At 39.7% G+C, this 17,169-nt stretch overlaps 1 protein-coding gene across 3 annotated transcripts in view; it reads left to right on the forward strand.

Annotated features, from left to right (window-relative positions):
• LOC147361895 (ATP-binding cassette sub-family C member 4-like) overlaps positions 1-17,169 on the forward strand; it is a 228,591-nt gene that overhangs the window by 137,558 nt on the left and 73,864 nt on the right. For 2 of the 3 annotated variants that reach the window (XM_086330212.1, XM_086330213.1), the window contains 2 exons: positions 6,300-6,472; positions 6,916-7,021. The exons of the other annotated variant lie outside the window; for it this stretch is intronic. In XM_086330212.1, coding sequence (XP_086186338.1) covers positions 6,300-6,472; positions 6,916-7,021 — 279 coding nt within the window. The remainder of the gene's footprint in view (positions 1-6,299; positions 6,473-6,915; positions 7,022-17,169) is intronic. 3 annotated transcript variants of the gene reach the window in all.

Raw genomic sequence — 17,169 nt, forward strand, 5'->3', positions numbered from 1 at the left:
TTATGTTTCTCTAGGAATTGATTCCATATGACTGTTTTAAAGAAAACTTACCAAATCTTTCATTGAAAAACATACAAATGTGGTAAATAATTCCAAGAGAATCTGAATAAAGGGGTGATTTATCACTCTAAGTTATTCAGTTGCTAAGTCATGTCCAACTGTGACCCCATGGAGTACAGCATGCCAGACTTCCCTGTCCCTCACCATCTCCTGGATTTTGCCCAAGTTCATGTCCATTGAATCGATGATGCCATCCAAACATCTCACTCTGTCTCCCTCTTCTCCTTCTGCCTTTAATCTTTCACAGCATCAGGGTCTTTTCCAATGAGTCAACTGTTTGCATCAGGTGGCCAAAGTATTGAAGCTTAAGCTTCAGCTTCAGCATCAGTCCTTCCAAAGAATATTCAGGGTTGATTTCCTTTAAGATTTATTAATTTGATCTCCTTGTTTTCCAAGGGACTCTCAGTAGTGTTCTCCAGTAGCACAGTTCAAAAGCATTGATTCATCAGTGCTCTGTTATTGTCCAGCTCTTGCATCTGTACATGACTACTGGAAAGACCATAGATTTGATTATATGGACCTTTGTCAACAATGTGATATCTTTGCTTTTTTAACACACTAATTTTGTCATAGCTTTCCTGCCAAGAAGCAGTCATCTTCTAATTTCAAGGCTACAGTCACCATCTGCACTGACTTTAAAGCCCAAGAAGAGGAAATCTGTCACTGCTTCTACCTTTCCCCCTTCTATTTGCCATGAAATGATGGGACTGGATGTCATGATCTTAGTTTTCTTAATGTTGAGTTTTAATCTGGCTTTTTCACTCTCCTTCTTCACCCTCATCAAGAGGTATCACTAAATCAATGAAGTCAGTTTTTAAGTGAACCAAAAACCCTAGTTATTAATTTGTAAATGATGCCTAACTGGATATGTGAGCCCAAACTCACAGAGTTAACCTAAAAATCAGTAGGAGGGAACCACTATGTTTTCCTCTTTATGAACTTCAATTAAAAGAAAAAGATGGCTTAGAAAAATTTTTTAAGTCCTCTAGTTCTGTTCCTCCTTCTTCCTTGGCAGAGATGGACATTCAGAAGGAAGACAGTCCTATGGATGCTGCCCTTCTCATCTTGGTTATTTTTCAAAATATGTGAAAATACATTTTTCATGTACTGAAAACTTGCCAACTTACTGTAAACTGATGAAAGTTCATCAGAAATTAGTGCTGATCAGGATGCTAAAAGCAAAGGCAGCTCCAAAAATATAACGTGAGTAGTGCCTGAGGATGAAGAACTTTATCACTCAGAGGTTAAAAGATCACAGTAGATAAAACTTTGGAAATGAATTACTGATATATTGCTTATGTTAAAAAACAAAAACAAAATACCTTACATACTGGGATTTGGAATTAAGAATATAGTATGGGGGCTTCCCCAGTTGCTCAGTGATAAAGAGTTTGCCTTCAGTGGAGAAGTGGGATTGATCCCTGAGTTGGGAATATTCCCTGGAGGAGGAAATGGTGACCAACTCCAATATTCTTGCCTGGGAAATCCCATGGACAGAGGAACCTGGCGGGCTACAGTCCATAAGGTTCACGACTTAGCAACTAAACAATAACAAAAATGTTGTGTCCAAACTGGGAAGAAATCGTACATTTAAATGTCTGACATTGATAGTGTGTCTGTTAGGACACAAGTGTGTCTCATCACACAGGAAACCAAGATACAGAAATCTGGGCATAAGCAGCCTGTGCATCAGGAACCACGTGGTTCAATCCCCCTGGTGGAGACAGGTCACGTGTCCATTTCCCTGGGCCTTGTATTAGGTGAACTTCCTTTACTGCTGGCTCTGCTCTAGTAAAAGCTCTTCCCCATATGTTGATTGCATTTCATTGTCTCTTTCTGGCCCACATCAGATTTTCTTTTTGAAAAGTAAGTAAGTTCCACAAAATTTGGAAACCACTTGACATCAGTGTTCCCCTCCTGTGAGGGGTGTCAGCACCTACTACACAGAGTGCACACAGTGATGATGGAGACAGGGTGCTTTATGAGTCCAGTGTATTATTTTTCAGTTTTGCTGTATTCTATTATTTTCTCAAGCTAAAAAACAATCTGAAGTATTCTATACTGAGATGTATAGTTTTGAATAGTAGTTGTTTGTTCTATTTTCCTTAAATTATAACTTTTTCAGTGCTTTCCTTTGTTTAAAGTGTGATGTATCTTAAAGCCAGTTAATTGTTATTAGAATATATCCCTTTTACAATTATACTTAATAAGAAAACAGTTTTATATATAAATTATTTATCCATATGAATTTAGTTTCTAATTTACAGGAACGGGTATGTCACGCAAATAGAGTCACTTATGCCTTCATTCATGTTATTGCTGTTTGTCGCTTCTGACTCTTCTGCAACCCCATGAACTGTAGCCTGCCATGCTCCTCTGTCCATGGGATTTCTCAGTCAAGTATACTGGAGTGGGTTGCGATTTCCTTAGCCAGGGATGTCACCCAGGATCGAACCCAAGTCTCCTGCTTGGCAGGTGACTTCTTTACCACTGAGCCACCAGGGAAGCCCACCTTCATCCAGCCAGCAGATATCTACTGAAAGCTTGTCAGGCAGTGCTGCAGATTCTGGGGCTATCACAGTCATCAAGAGACAAAATTCTGTCCTTTTGGAGCTTAAATTCTCCTGGAGAAGTTGAAAAGCAAGCCAATGCATATGTAATGAAATCGTAGTGCTGATACATGCAAAGGAGAAAAGTGAAGCAGAACTTGAGGAGAGGCTAGCTGATGGCATTAATGATAATGGGCAATATCTATTGATCTGTTACAAATTCTACATGTACTGACACACCTTTATAAGTATGATATTATAGTCTTACTTAGAGTTTAGGAAGATAAGATAGAGTAGCTTCAGGAACTTGCCCAGTTGGCACAGCCAGGCAAGACTTATGCCCAGGCTTCCTGGCTTCAATTCTTCAATTTATTTTTGTTTGGCTGCAAAAAAAAAAAAAAAAAAGTCAACAAAAGAGTCTAAAATGCAGTACTTTGGTGTAATCTCAAAAGTGACAGAATGATCTCAGTTCATTTCCAAGGGAAACCATTCAGTATCACAGTAATCCAAGTCTATGCCCCAATCACTAATGCCAAAACAGCTGAAGTTGAACAGTTCAATGAAGAGCTAGAAGACTTTCTAGAACTAAAACCAAAAATGATATCTACTTAATCATAGGGAACTGAAATGCGAAAATAGGAGGTCAAGAGATACCTGGAATAAAAGGCAAGTTTGGCCTTGGAGTACAAAATGAAGCAGGGCAAAGCTAACAAGTGTTTTGCCAAGAGAACACACTGGTCATAGCAAACACCCTCTTCCAACAACACAAGAGACAACTCTACACATGGACATCACCTGATGGTCAATACCAAAATCAGACTGATTATATTCTTTGCAGCCAAACATGGAAAAACTCTATACAGTCAGCAAAAACAAGACGAGGAACTGACTATGACTCAGTCATGAACTCCTTATTGCAAAACTCAGGCTTAAATTGAAGAAAGTTGGGAAAACCACAAGGCAATTCTGATATGACCTAAAATAAATCCCTTACAAATTATACAATGGAAGTGACAAGTAGATTCAAGGGATTAGTTCTGATAGAGTGCCTGAAGATCTATGGACAGAGGTTTGTAACACTCTACAGGAGGTGGTGAACAAAACCATCCCCAAGAAAAAGAAATGCAAGAAAGCAAAATGTTTGTCTGAGAAGGCCTTACAAATAGTTGAGAAAAGAAAAGAAGCTAAAGGCAAAGGAGCAAAGGAAAGATATACCCGTCGCAATGCAGAGTTCCAAAGAATAGCACAGAGATAAGAAAGCCTTCCTAAGTGATCAGTGCAAAGAAATAGAGGAAAACAATAGAAAGGGAAAGACGAGAGATCTCTTCAAGAAAATTAGCAATATCAAGAGAACGTTTCCTGCAAGGATAGGCACAATAAAGGACAGAAACTGTATGGACCTAACAGAAGCAGAATATATTAAGAAGCGGTGGAAAGAATACATGGAAAAACTATAAAAAAAAAAAAAAGATCTTAATGACCCAAATGGTGTGATCACTCACTTAGAGACAGACATCCTGGAATGTGAAGTCAAGTGGGCCTTAGAAAGCATAATGATGAAGAAAGCTAGGGGAGGTGACAGAATTCCAGCTGATCTATTTCAAATACTAAAAGATGATGCTGTGAAAGTGCTGCACTCAATATGCCAGCAAATTTGGAAGACTCAGCAGTGGCCACAGGACTGGAAAAGGTCAGTCTTCATTCCCATCTCAAAGAAGGGCAGTGCAAAAGAATGTTCAAATTACCACACAGTTGCACTCATTTCACATGCTAGCAAGGTAATACTCAATATCCTTCATGCTAGGCTTCAATAGTACATGAATCAAGAACTTCCAAATGTACAAACTGGTTTTAGAAAAGCCAGAGGAACTGGAGATCAAATTGCCAGCATCCATTGGATCATCGAAAAAGCAGCAGAACTCCAGAAAAACATCTGCTTCATTGACTAAAGTCTTTGACTGTGTGGATCACAACAAATGTGGAAAATTCTTAAAGAGATAGGAATACCAACCACCTTACTTGCCTCCTGCAAAACCTGTATGCAGGTCAAGAAGCAACAGTTGGAACCGGACATGGAACACCTGGTTCCAAAGCAACAATTTGGACTGGTTCCAAATTGGGAAAGGAGTACATCAAGGCTATATATCGTCACCTTGCTTATTTGACTTATATGCAGAGTACATTATGTGAAATGCTGGGATGGATGAAGCACAAGCTGGCATCAAGATTTCTGGGAGAAATATCAATAACATCAAATATGCATCTGACACCACTCTAATCGTAGAAAGTGAAGAGGAACTAAAAATCCTCTTGACAAAAGTGAAAAAGGAGTGTGAAAAAGCTGGCTTAAAACTCAACATTCAAGAAACTAAGATCATGGCATCCTGTCTCATCACTTGATTGCAGTAGATGGGGAAACAGGGGAAACAATGACAGACTTTATTTCCAAAATCACTGCAGATGGTGACTGCAGCCATGAAATTTAAAGATGCTTGCTCCTGGGAAGAAGAGCTATAACAAACCTAGACAGAATATTAAAAAGCAGAGACATCACTTTGCCAACAAAGTCCAATTAGTCAAACCTATGGTCTTCCTAGTAGTTATGTACCAGTGTGACAGTTGGACCATAAAGAAGGCTGAGTGCTGAAGAACTGATGCTTTTGAACTGTGGCTCTGGAGAAGATTGTTGAGAATCCCTTGGACAGCAAGGAGATCAAACCAGTCAATCCTAAAGGAAATCAACTCTGAATTTTCCTTGGAAGGACTGATGATGAAGCTGAAGCTCCAATACTTTGGCCGCCTGATGTGAAGAGATGATTCATTGGAAAACACCCTGATGCTGGGAAAGATGGAATCAGGTGGAGAAGGGTACAAAGGAGGACAAGATGGTTGAATGGCATCACTGACTTAATGGACCTGAGTTTGAGCAAACTCCAAGGAATATTGAAGGACTGGGAACACTGGTGTGCTGCTGTCCATGGGGTTGCAAAATATTGGGCACGACTCAGCAACTGGACGACAATAACCTGTATCCATATGCTGGGGGAAATAAGATGTTGTGTTTTATTTTTTATGTGTTTTCATTCATTACAATGCATTTATGACACTGAAGACAATGCACTTGGTTGGTCCACTATTTGCAGGAATAAACTTGGAAAAAAATCAAGATCAGAATGGGCTCCAGGATTACTAATGTAGAAGGAGCAGTTTGCCATTGCTTGAACTTGCATATATTGAACTTTAGAAAATAGTTAAGGGCCAATGAGTTTATATCTTCAGAGAATCAGATTTTCTTAAAATTACTGAAAGTTTTTCTCTAGTATACCAACTCCTATGCAAAATGTACTTTTGGAAACTTGACTCAACCATAAAGATCCTTTTAACTTTTCTGTTTAAATCACATTGGAAGAAATAGCTTCACTTTTTGAGAGACTTCCTTAACTAACCCCTAGGTGGGGTTTCTGGTGGATGTCCTGTGGTGGGAATGGGAGACACTGAGATCTTTCTGTCTTGAGTTGACTCCACCATCTTACTCAGTGAACACTCATTGGAAGGAGCTCTCCCCATCACCTGGCTGTATATGTAAGATACATAAGAAGTCCTGAGAATGTCAAAGCTCTAATGTCTAAGAGGCTTGTCTACTTCAGGAACAGTTTGCTTAGAAAAATGTCATTCTTTCTCTATCCACAGGTACAACTCAAAGAATCCATCGAAGGTCTTCCTGCTAAAATGAATACTGAATTAGCAGAATCTGGACTGAACTTGAGTGCTGGTCAGAAACAACTGGTGTGCCTTGCTAGGGCTCTTCTCAGGAAGAATCAGATATTGATTCTTGACAAAGCCACATCATACGTGGATCCACGGTATGGAGCTGAGCCCCAGGAAATCTTGAATCTGACTTGTAAATATGGTAAATGGAAAACATTTAGTGAATCTTAATAAATGTTTCAGAGTGCTCTCTTGGCCTCATGGAAATCTGTTGATAATATTAATTCCAGAAAACAAAGGAAAAAAAACAAGACATGTTATATGGTGTTAATGTTGTTATAAGGCACCCTAAAAAAGCTGAATTCCTAAATCCAGCTCCTGATAGTTTCAAGCAATTTTGAGGGAAGACTAATTTTCCATCATTTTATGAAAAATAGTAAGTTTCTAAGGAGACTTTTTATACTTAGTTTTTTAGGAGCAAGACTATATGTTAAAATATTGAGTTTTAAAACCATTGTAAAAATATCATAGGCTATTTTTAAGTCTTAAGTCTGCTTTTCCTGTCTTTACTGAACTAAATCAACTTCTTTGTTTCTAGAACTGATGAGTTAATACAAAACAAAATTCATGAGAAATTTGCCCAGTGCACTGTGCTGACCATTGCACACAGGTTGAGCACCATTATTGACTGTGAAAGGATAATGGTAAGTCCCTCACCATTTTAGCTGTTTCCATTTATGTTCAATTTTCAATGTATCTTTCCTTGTAAAATTTGATAGGAACCTGCATTAATTTTTCTGTTAGTTTCTTCTCTCATTCCTGAAAATTACTCAAGTACTTAAATATACTTTTAGAATGCACTATTAAATAATATATCAAATAATCTTATATTTTCATAATAAAAGTTTATTTGAATTGTCATGTTTTTATGATGGCCAACCATTAAAATATTCCAAACTCAAGTTATAGCTCCATATTTTAGTGGGGTAGAACACAGTCATTTTCACTGTGTCATAGTTGTTTAAGCATTGTTGGAGTCCCTTATCAAAAAATAGACTCTAATTTAGACTGCCAGGAGATTGATGGCTAAAGTTGTAGAATTTCTCAGGAGTCCATGAGAAGAAATGGCCTAGTGAGAAAAACAGTACTTTAACTGAAAGGATTTCATATAAGAAATGTATTACATAGGGATTAGAGGGCTAGAAAAACTGAACACTGGGGTAATGATTTTAGAAAGCAGCTGCCATATCCTAGGACAGATCTCCAGACCTGAGAATTCAGAAGAGAGGCCCTAAAGAATTGATGCTTGGACCTCTGAGGAGAGGTCACTGCCCGGTTGCTGGTCATATTTGTGAAGGGGCAGGATGGGGCTGGTTCTCCAGGTGCTAATAGCTGGGAGCTGGAGTCAGGTCCCAGTGCTGAGGTGATGCTAGTAGCAGAATCAGGTAGAACATTAGCTGTGTTTCCCACCTTCAGTATCCCTCTAGTGCCCCCTATTGGCAACCTAACAAAAGCCACCTGGCAAAAGGGTCTCTGAACTGTTGCAGTGACTTGCAGAGACCCACCTTCTGCATCACAGATGGGAGTTTGGAAAGAAAGGCAAATCAGGGATGGGAGACTAAATAAACAACCAGAGAGTCTCTTACACAATAGCTCTGTTCTGCACACACAGCAGGCTCCAGGCTTTGGTCTCTGGTTATCTGCCTAGTATCTTCCTTCCAGGTTTGGTTGGCTCTTTCTTCCTTATTTATTTAATATTTCCTTCCTTTGCTTTTTTTCCTTCCTCCATCTATTACTTTTATTTTCTGTTTTATCTCTTTCTTTGTCCTTTCCCTCTGTTGCTTGCTTAGTTTCAATAAATGATAAATAGGATGTGGCTTTATAAAATAAGAAAAGCATTCCTCAAAGGAAAATCTTTGGCAGCAAATAATCTCAATGTATGCAAGATACTTTAAGGTATTTTTTTAATAATTTATTTTTTAAATATACATTTATTTAATTGGAGGAATGGCAAAACTTTAATATATTTTGATGGACTATGCAAAACAGGTAATAATCACTAATGACTGGTCAGTAATATCCACATAGTACCATCTATTTTGACTTCTTGGGCAGCTTCTGGAATATCACCTCCTGCCTATTTCACATGCATTGTTAGATGGGATCATCAGTAGGGCATTGAGTAGATACCAGGCTGTCAGCATTGAGGCAGTGCCTGTAGCCTCACTCCCCAAGCTGGACGTGCACAAGAGCGAGCTCTGGGGAGGCAGACGACAGGAGTGGGGTATCCCCAACCAAAGGGATGCTCTAGTCTCTAAGCAGTGTGTCTGGTTACCTGGTCTAGACATCAGAGTAGGAAGTGAGCTCTACCTGCAGACTTTCATGAGAGATGGGGTGGCATTCAAGACTGCCCAACAGTGACTCTTAATTTCTAGAAATGTTTTGTGTCAGGCATCCTTAGTCCTTCATTTTATGTTCTTGAATGCTAATTGGGAAAGTAACCTTTTATTTCTAGTTTTTACCTGTCACTTTATTGTTCTTACCTCTCAACATTGTATTTCAAAGACTGTCCTCCAACATACCATGTTTCCATAATAAATGAATGATGCTGTGAAATGTATCTATTTCAAGCCCTTTGTCGGGCTTTAGACATAGCAGCAGAAAGGTGGCTTGATCTCCAGCTCAGTTAAGGGTCTCTTCAATTAAATTCTTTGCTCCTAAATGTACCCTGAAGATTTATTTTTCATTTTTGGTATTATAGCATTGATGAAATTCATGGTAGCAGATTCCTTTTATCATCTAATTCTTAGAAATACTGTTAGTTGAAATGTGTGGTTGGTTAGGGAAACTGAAGAAGGACAGAATTTGGAGGACATGTCGCCTGGTCAGTCCTAAGGTGTTATCACTCAGCACCTGATCTGCAGATGTGAACATCTATATCCTCTGAACCAGTCAGCTTTGTTGCTATTATCAAAATACGTTCATTTTTTAAATGCTTTACTTACTGATTTGTTGTTCAGTCATGTCCAGCTGTTTGCACCTCCATGGACTGAGCATGCCAGGCTTCCCTGTCCTTTGCTATCTCCCAGACCTCACTCAAACTCATGTCCATTGAGTCTGCAATCCCATCCAACAATCTTACCTTTTGTCATCCGCTTCTCCTCCTGCCCTCAATCTTTCCCATCATCAGGGTCTTTGTCAGTGAGTTGGCTCTTCACATCAGGTGGCCAAAGTATTGGGGCTTCAGCTGCAGCATCAGTCCTTCCAGTGAATATTCAGGATTGATTTCCTTTGGGATTGACTGGTTTGATCTCCTGCAGTCCAGGGAATTCTCAAGAGTCTTCTCCAGCACCACAGTTCAAAAGAATCAATTCTTAGGCTGGCACTCAGGTTCTTTATGGTCCAACTCACATATCCAAACATGACTTCTAGAAAATTCATAGCTTTGACTATATGGGCCTTTGTCAGCAAAGCACATCTCTCTACTTTTTAATATACTGTCTAGGTTTATCATAACTTTTATTCCAAGGAACAAGCATCTTTTACTTACCAATATCTCCTGATAAGGATGTTATAAATTTCTATAACCTCAAATTTTTTCTCTCTTGGTCAATGTCTATGAACAAATATTTAAAGTAGTTTCATGAAGCAGTGCACTGCCCGTCCCTCCCCAACTTTCTAGTTTTGTCTCACTCTGTTCTCCCTTCTTCCTTTACAGACAAAACCGCACTGATGGTCTTTCAGTTCTCCAAATTCAATCTTCACTCTCTTATAATGTGCCCTCTCTAGACTGTTGGCTTAGTCTAAGGTGCTTGCAGTGGAAATGGTGAGATGGTGGGACCTGGGCTAGATAAGGAAGTGGGGCCAAGGGGACTGTGTGATGGATTGAACATGGGATCTGAGGGCAGAGAGAGAAGTTGATGCTGGTTTCTGGGTACAGAGACTGAGCATCTGGGTGAATGGGGGAAGACAGAGGGAGAAGGGAAATGCAAGGGTTCTCTTTGGAGCCTGTCATCTTTGTGATGAATGACCTTGTTTCCAGAAAGGATTTTACCCTTCACTGTGGAGCTGCTCTTCTCACTCCTGTGTTGAGAAACCTTCAGTGTAAGGTTTCCTGGTTGAGGAGTGATGTCATGGGGAGGTCCAACCAGGAGATGTAAGCTTGGCCCTGTGTTTACATCTCAGTCTGAGCTGGTTGTGGTTGCTGACTCCTCTGATAGGAATAACAGGATTAGACCTCAGGGCACCAAGAGACAGGCATCCACCAGCTTCAGGGTTGGGGATTGTCCTCTGTGCTCCATTCACCCCAGGTATAAAGCTTGTATATTTTTCTAGAGTTTCTAATTACCAGTTGGCTTTCAATGTAGCAAAAACATCACAAATAATGTTCTTTCTCAAACCTTTAATTTTTGAGGCAATCTTATTTTTATTGCTTGTTTTAGAACTATAGGCAAACCTTGTTTTATTGTGCTTCCCAGATACTGCATTTTGTACAAATTGAGAGCTTGTCATAAACCTGCATTGAGTAAGTCTATAGGCACCATTTTCCCATCAGCATCTGCTTATTCCATGTCTCTGTGTCACCTTTTGGTAATTCTCACAATATATCAGACATTTTCCCTATCATTGTAGTTGCTTTGATGATCTGTAACATCAATGATCTTTGATAATATCAGTACTTTGATAATATTACTACTGTGATTTACTGAAGTCTCTGATGATTGTTAATACTTTTTAGCAAAGCCTTATTTTTAAGTTAAGTTCTGTACATAGTTTTTTTTTCAGACATAATGCTATTACATGCATGCTTGGGTATCAGAGAACAGATCAGTCACTCAGTCGTGTCCGACTCTTTGGGACCCCATGAATCCCAGCACGCCAGGCCTCTGTCTATCACCAACTCCCGAGTTCACTGAGACTCACGTCCATGGAGTCAGTGATGCCATCCAGCCATCTCATCCTCTGTCGTCCCCTTATCCTCTTGCCCCCAATCCCTCCCAGCATCAGAGTCTTTTCTAAAGAGTCAACTCTTCGAATGAGGTGGCCAAAGTACTGGAGTTTCAGCTTTAGCATCATTCCTTCCAAAGAAATCCCAGGGCTGATCTCCTTCAGAATGGACTGGTGGATCTCCTTGCAGTCCAAGGGACTCTCAAGAGTCTTCTGCAACACCACAGTTCAAAAGCATCAATTCTTAAGTGCTCAGCCTTCTTCACAGTCCAACTCTCACATCCATACATGACCACAGGATAAACCATAGCCTTGACTAGACGAATCTTTGTTGGCAAAGTAATGTCTCTGCTTTTGAATATGCTATCTAGGTTGGTCATAACTTTCCTTCCAAGGAGTAAGCGTCTTTTAATTTCATGGCTGCAGTCACCATCTGCAGTGATTTTGGAGCCCAGAAAAATAAAGTCTGACACTGTTTCCACTGTTTCCCCATCCATTTCCTATGAAGTGATGGGACCGGATGCCATGATCTTCGTTTTCTGAATGTTGAGCTTTAAGCCAGCTTTTTCAATCTCCTCTTTCACTTTCACTAAAAAGAGGCTTTTTAGTTCCTCTTCACTTTCTGCCATAAGGGTGGTGTCATCTGCATATCTGAGGTTATTGATATTTCTCCCGACAATCTTGATTCCAGCTTGTGTTTCTTCCAGTCAAGGGTTTCTCATGATGTACTCTGCATATAAGTTAAATAAATAGGGTGACAATATACAGCCTTGACGTACCCCTTTTCCTATTTGGAACCAGTCTGTTGGTCCATGTCCAGTTCTAACTGTTGCTTCCTGACCTGCATACAAATTTCTCAAGAGGCAGATCAGGTGGTCTGGTATTCCCATCTCTTCCAGAATTTTCCAAAGTTTATTGTGATCCACACAGTCAAAGGCTTTGGCATAGTCAATAAAGCAGAAATAGATGTTTTTCTGGAACTGTCTTGCTTTTTCCATGATCCAGCAGATGTTGGCAATTTGATCTCTGGTTCCTCTGCCTTTTCTAAAACCAGCTTGAACATCAGGAACTTCAGGTTCACATACTGCTGAAGCCTGGCTTGGAGAATTTTGAGCATTACTTTACTAGTGTGTGAGATGAGTGCAATTGTGCGGTAGTTTGAGCATTCTTTGGCATTGCCTTTCTTTGGAATTCAAATGAAAACTGACATTTTCCAGTACTGTGGCCACTGCTGAGTTTTCCAAATGTGCTGGCATATTGAGTGCAGCACTTTCACAGCATCATCTTTCAGGTTTTGAAATAGTTCAACTGGAATTCCATCACCTCCACTAGCTTTGTTCGTAGTGATGCTTTCTAAGGCCCACTTGACTTCACATTCCAGGATGTCTGGCTCTAGGAGTGATCACACCATTGTGATTATCTGGGTCATGAAGATCTTTTTTGTACTGTCTTCTGTGTATTCTTGCCATCTTGTCTTAATATCTTCTGCTTCTGTTAGGTCCATACCATTTCTGTCCTTTATCAAGCCCATCTTTGCATGAAATATTCCTTTGGTATCTCTGATTTTCTTGAAGAGATCCTTAGTCTTTCCCATTCTGTTGTCTTCCTCTATTTCTTTTTATTGATCGCTGAAGAAGGCTTTCTTATCTCTTCTTGCTATTCTTTGGAACTCTGCATTTAGATGTTTATATCTTTCCTTTTCTCCTTTTTTTGCTTGGGTATACTACTACTACTACTACTACTAAAGTCACTTCAATCTTGTTCGACTCTGTGCGACCCCATAGATGGCAGTCCACCAGGCTCCCCCGTCCCTGGGATTCTCCAGCAAGAACACTGGAGTGGGTTGCCATTTCCTTCTCCAATGCGTGAAAGTGAAAAGTGAAAGTGAAGTCGCTCAGTCTTTTCCAACTCCTAGCGACCCCATGGACTGCAGCACAACAGGCTCCTTTGTCCATGGGATTTTCCAGGCAAGAGTACTGGAGTGGAGTGCCATTGCCTTCTCCGTGCTTGGGTATAGTATACTGTAAACGTAACTTCTATATGCCCTGGAAAACCAGAAAATTCACATGACTCACTGCAATATTCAGTGTATTCTGGTGTTCTGAAACTGAACCCACAATAGCTCTGAGGGATGCCTGTACCAGTTCCTTTCCAGAAAGCAAGTGATTGTCTGTTCTGAAAGCTTTAAGGACATAAAGACAAGTCAATCTGCTGCAAAGCCTGATGATTCGTAGGGCAGGCTGCCAGCCTGTGGGAGGGGCTTGGGGAAGTGACAGATGCTGACGAAGGGCATAACCAACAGTCCTGTCACTGCATGTCCTTAAGGTGTAATAATTACATATTGTTGCACTGATGAATGCTTCTGCACAAAAATAGATGGATATTTTCTTTTATTCTGTTTTTTAAAATGAAGAGCCTAACTCATAAAAATATATTTTTGTTACAAAAAAGCAATACATGTGCAAGGTAGAAATAGGAAATTTTTTTTAAAATCTCATAAAGGGAAGATTACAAAATATGCACCACCAGAAATTAACAGTTGTATAGTGCTATAATATTATTTGGATAAAATTAGAACTATTAATTGTTTAATAATTCAGTTCAGTTCAGCTGCTCAGTCATGTCCAACTCTTTGCAACCCCATGAATTGCAGCATGCCAGGCCTCCCAGTCCATCACCAACTCCCAGAGTTTACCCAAACTCATGTGCATAGAGTTGGTGATGCCATCCAGCCATCTCATCCTCTGTCATCCCCTTCTCCTGCCCCCAGTCCCTCCCAGCATCAGAGTCTTTTCCAATGAATCAACTCTTTGCATGAAGTGGCCAAAGTATTGGAGTTTCAGCTTTAGCATCAGTCCTTCCAATGAACACCCAGGACTGATCTCCTTTGGGATGGACTGGTTGCATGGCCTTGCAGTCCAAGGGACTCTCAAGAGTCTTCTCCAACACCACAGTTCTAAAGCATCAATTTTTCGGTGATCAGCTTTCTTCACAGTCCAACTCTCACATCCATACATGACCACTGGAAAAACCAGACTTGACTAGATGGACCTTTGTTGGCAAAGTAATATTTCTGCTTTTGAATACGCTATCTAGGTCAGTCACAACTTTCCTTCCAAGGAGTAAGCGTCTTTTAATTTCATGGCTACAATCACCATCTGCAGTGATTTTGGAGCCCCAAAAAATAAGTCTGACACTGTTTCCACTGTTTCCCCGTCTATTTCCCATGAAGTGATGGGGCCAGATGTCATGATCTTCGTTTTCTGAATGTTGAGCTTTAAGCCAGCTTTTTCAATCTCCTCTTTCACTTTCACTAAAAAGAGGCTTTTTAGTTCCTCTTCACTTTCTGCCATAAGGGTGGTGTCATCTGCATATCTGAAGTTATTTATATTTCTCCTGGCAATCTTGATTCCAGCTTGTGCTTCTTCCAGCCCAGCGTTTCTCATGATGTACTCTGCATATAAGTTAAATAAGCAGGGTGACAATATACAGCCTTGACATACTCCTTTTCCTATTTGGAACCAGTGTGTTGTTCCATGACCAGTTCTAACTGTTGCTTCCTGACCTGCATAGGTTTCTCATTCGATTAGTCTTATGCAAAACAGAGTATTTCATCAGCAGAACTTTTATAACAACAATATATTCTTAAAATCCCCCATGTAATTAATTTATTTTGTATAGCACAATTTTAATAGCTGCATAGAATTTCATCTTAGAGATCGAGTATAATTAATCTGAAACTTTGACATAATATGGGCTTCCCTGGTGGTTCAGACTGTTAAGAATCTGCCTAAAATGCAGGAGACCCAAGTTTGATCCCTGGGTCAGGAAGATCTCCTGCAGAAGGGAAGGGATATGCACTCCAGTATTCTTGCCTGGAGAATTCCATGGGCAGAGGAACCTAGCAGGCTACAGTCCATGGGGTCGCAAAGAGTTGGACATGACTGAGCAACTAACACTTTGACTTTAGAGATTATATATTTTTCAAATTGTCACTTTTATTAAAAAATCTTGAAATAATTAGGTGGATATAGTTTTGCTTAGTGTAAGTGAACAAGAGAAATGACTTGTTGGGAAACAACTGTGACCCAATTAATAGCTTTGTGTACGTGTTGGCTCTCTGAAGGGATTTAACCAGTTTTGGTTCATTAAACCAAACCATTAATGTTTCAGCATTTTATTTTACAAAGAAATTATCTTAAAGATGTCATAATAGCATCTAAGTTATGACTAAACCTATAAGTCATAACAGCAACTAAGCTAATCTTCTTCATTTGCTCCAAAATAGTGGAACAAGACAGACAAATTAGAAATCCTTTTTCTCCTTAGACTCACTACTGTCTAGATTAGAGGGTTCTTCCTATAGATTTTAGGATTAGCTGGGTGCTTGTGACCTGCTTTCTCTGCAGCCAGTAGCACAGCTGTTGCCTCTAATTCCTGCCCCCTGCAGTCTTCATATCACCTGAAATCTCCCTAGAACCATGAACAAAGAAGCATGTGACAAACTGCACTTGCGTTAACAGTATTGTCTGTGGTCAACATTTTCACTATCTGCAGTTAGAGAATTCTTTGGAAATGAATGATGAAAAACCAAAACCGGGAACAGGAAACTCAGATAGTCAGACTTATGATCTTGTTCTTTTGTTTCTTCCTCAGCACAAACCTCTTCTCAGTAGAATTTTCCCCAGAGAAATCAAAACCAGAAACTGTTGTAACATTCCCACCTGGAAAGCACAAAACAGCTCATGCCTAACTAGAGTTTTAGTTAAATTCTGTTTTTCACCTTCATGGAACATTTCTTTCAGAAGCCTACATGGCTGCAATTAGAATATTTCAGAAGAGAAAACTCCTTCAAATACTCTAAAAGATTTCACTCAAGTTTTAAAAGGAAAATAACTAATATGAAAGTAGAAAGCAGTTGGGGAGAAGAGATATTCTTAAGAGGGGAGTGCTTATGTGCAAAGGCAGCAGATTTGGGAAAGTGACTGTGGAGGTGACCTTGACCCGGCCTTCATCATCCCCCTGGTGAGGGACTAATTTATTATTTTAAGATCTAGGAAAGGGTTTTGAATTAATACTTCCCACATTGCCCAGTCACTGAGAAAATCACGGGCACCCATTTTATCAATGAGGGACCCACTATGCAAGTTTGGACAGCTGTCCCTGTGTCATCACCTGGCAACCAGAAACAGATATTACACAGATCTTCCCCTTGCAACTCTACTTGTTGATAAGTGGGGATCTATCTCTATTGTTATCATCATTTCTTATCAGGCTTTAACTCCATCCTCTCCTGCCCCCGACCTCTCCTTGCACTCGCCCACCTCTCCTTGCATTCCTCTTTTTCACTGATGGCATCTTGCTAATGAATGGATCAAGTTATCTTGCAGTGGGTCAATTTAATTTTTATGTCTAGACAGCTAACGAGAATATCTACACATAAACAGGTTTCATAAAAATGTCTTCATTGAGCTTATATAACTCACTTACTTGTCCAACATAATGTGTTTTTACTTAACCTACTTAAGCTTGATAAGTAATTCAAGGTTGGAGTTCCTGGAGAGAACCTGGGTTTCAAGGATTATTATCACACCAATTTGAATGTGTGATTTAATTTATAGTTTAACTTGTGTTACAGCAAGGGTGGGGATATAGTGGGAAATTATACAATGTTATTCTTATAAAGGATGTTAAAAATCTAAAACTAAACCTATTTTCCTGTACACAAAGATAATTTAGATTTGCTTTATGTTTATTTATTCTGAAATATCTAGAATCTTTGATTAAGCCAGTAAATGTAAAGGCTAAGTTGGTAAAATTCTGTTTCCGGCCATTTTGCAGTCTATGTCCCATATTAGCTCTTATATCCCCTAACGTGAGTCTTGCCTTTTAACTTGAGTTAGAT

Source organism: Bos grunniens, chromosome 12 (assembly GCF_055505025.1).
Source record: "Bos grunniens cultivar Pamir isolate PY7600 chromosome 12, Bosgru_T2T1.0, whole genome shotgun sequence".
Lineage (NCBI taxonomy): Eukaryota > Metazoa > Chordata > Mammalia > Artiodactyla > Bovidae > Bos > Bos grunniens.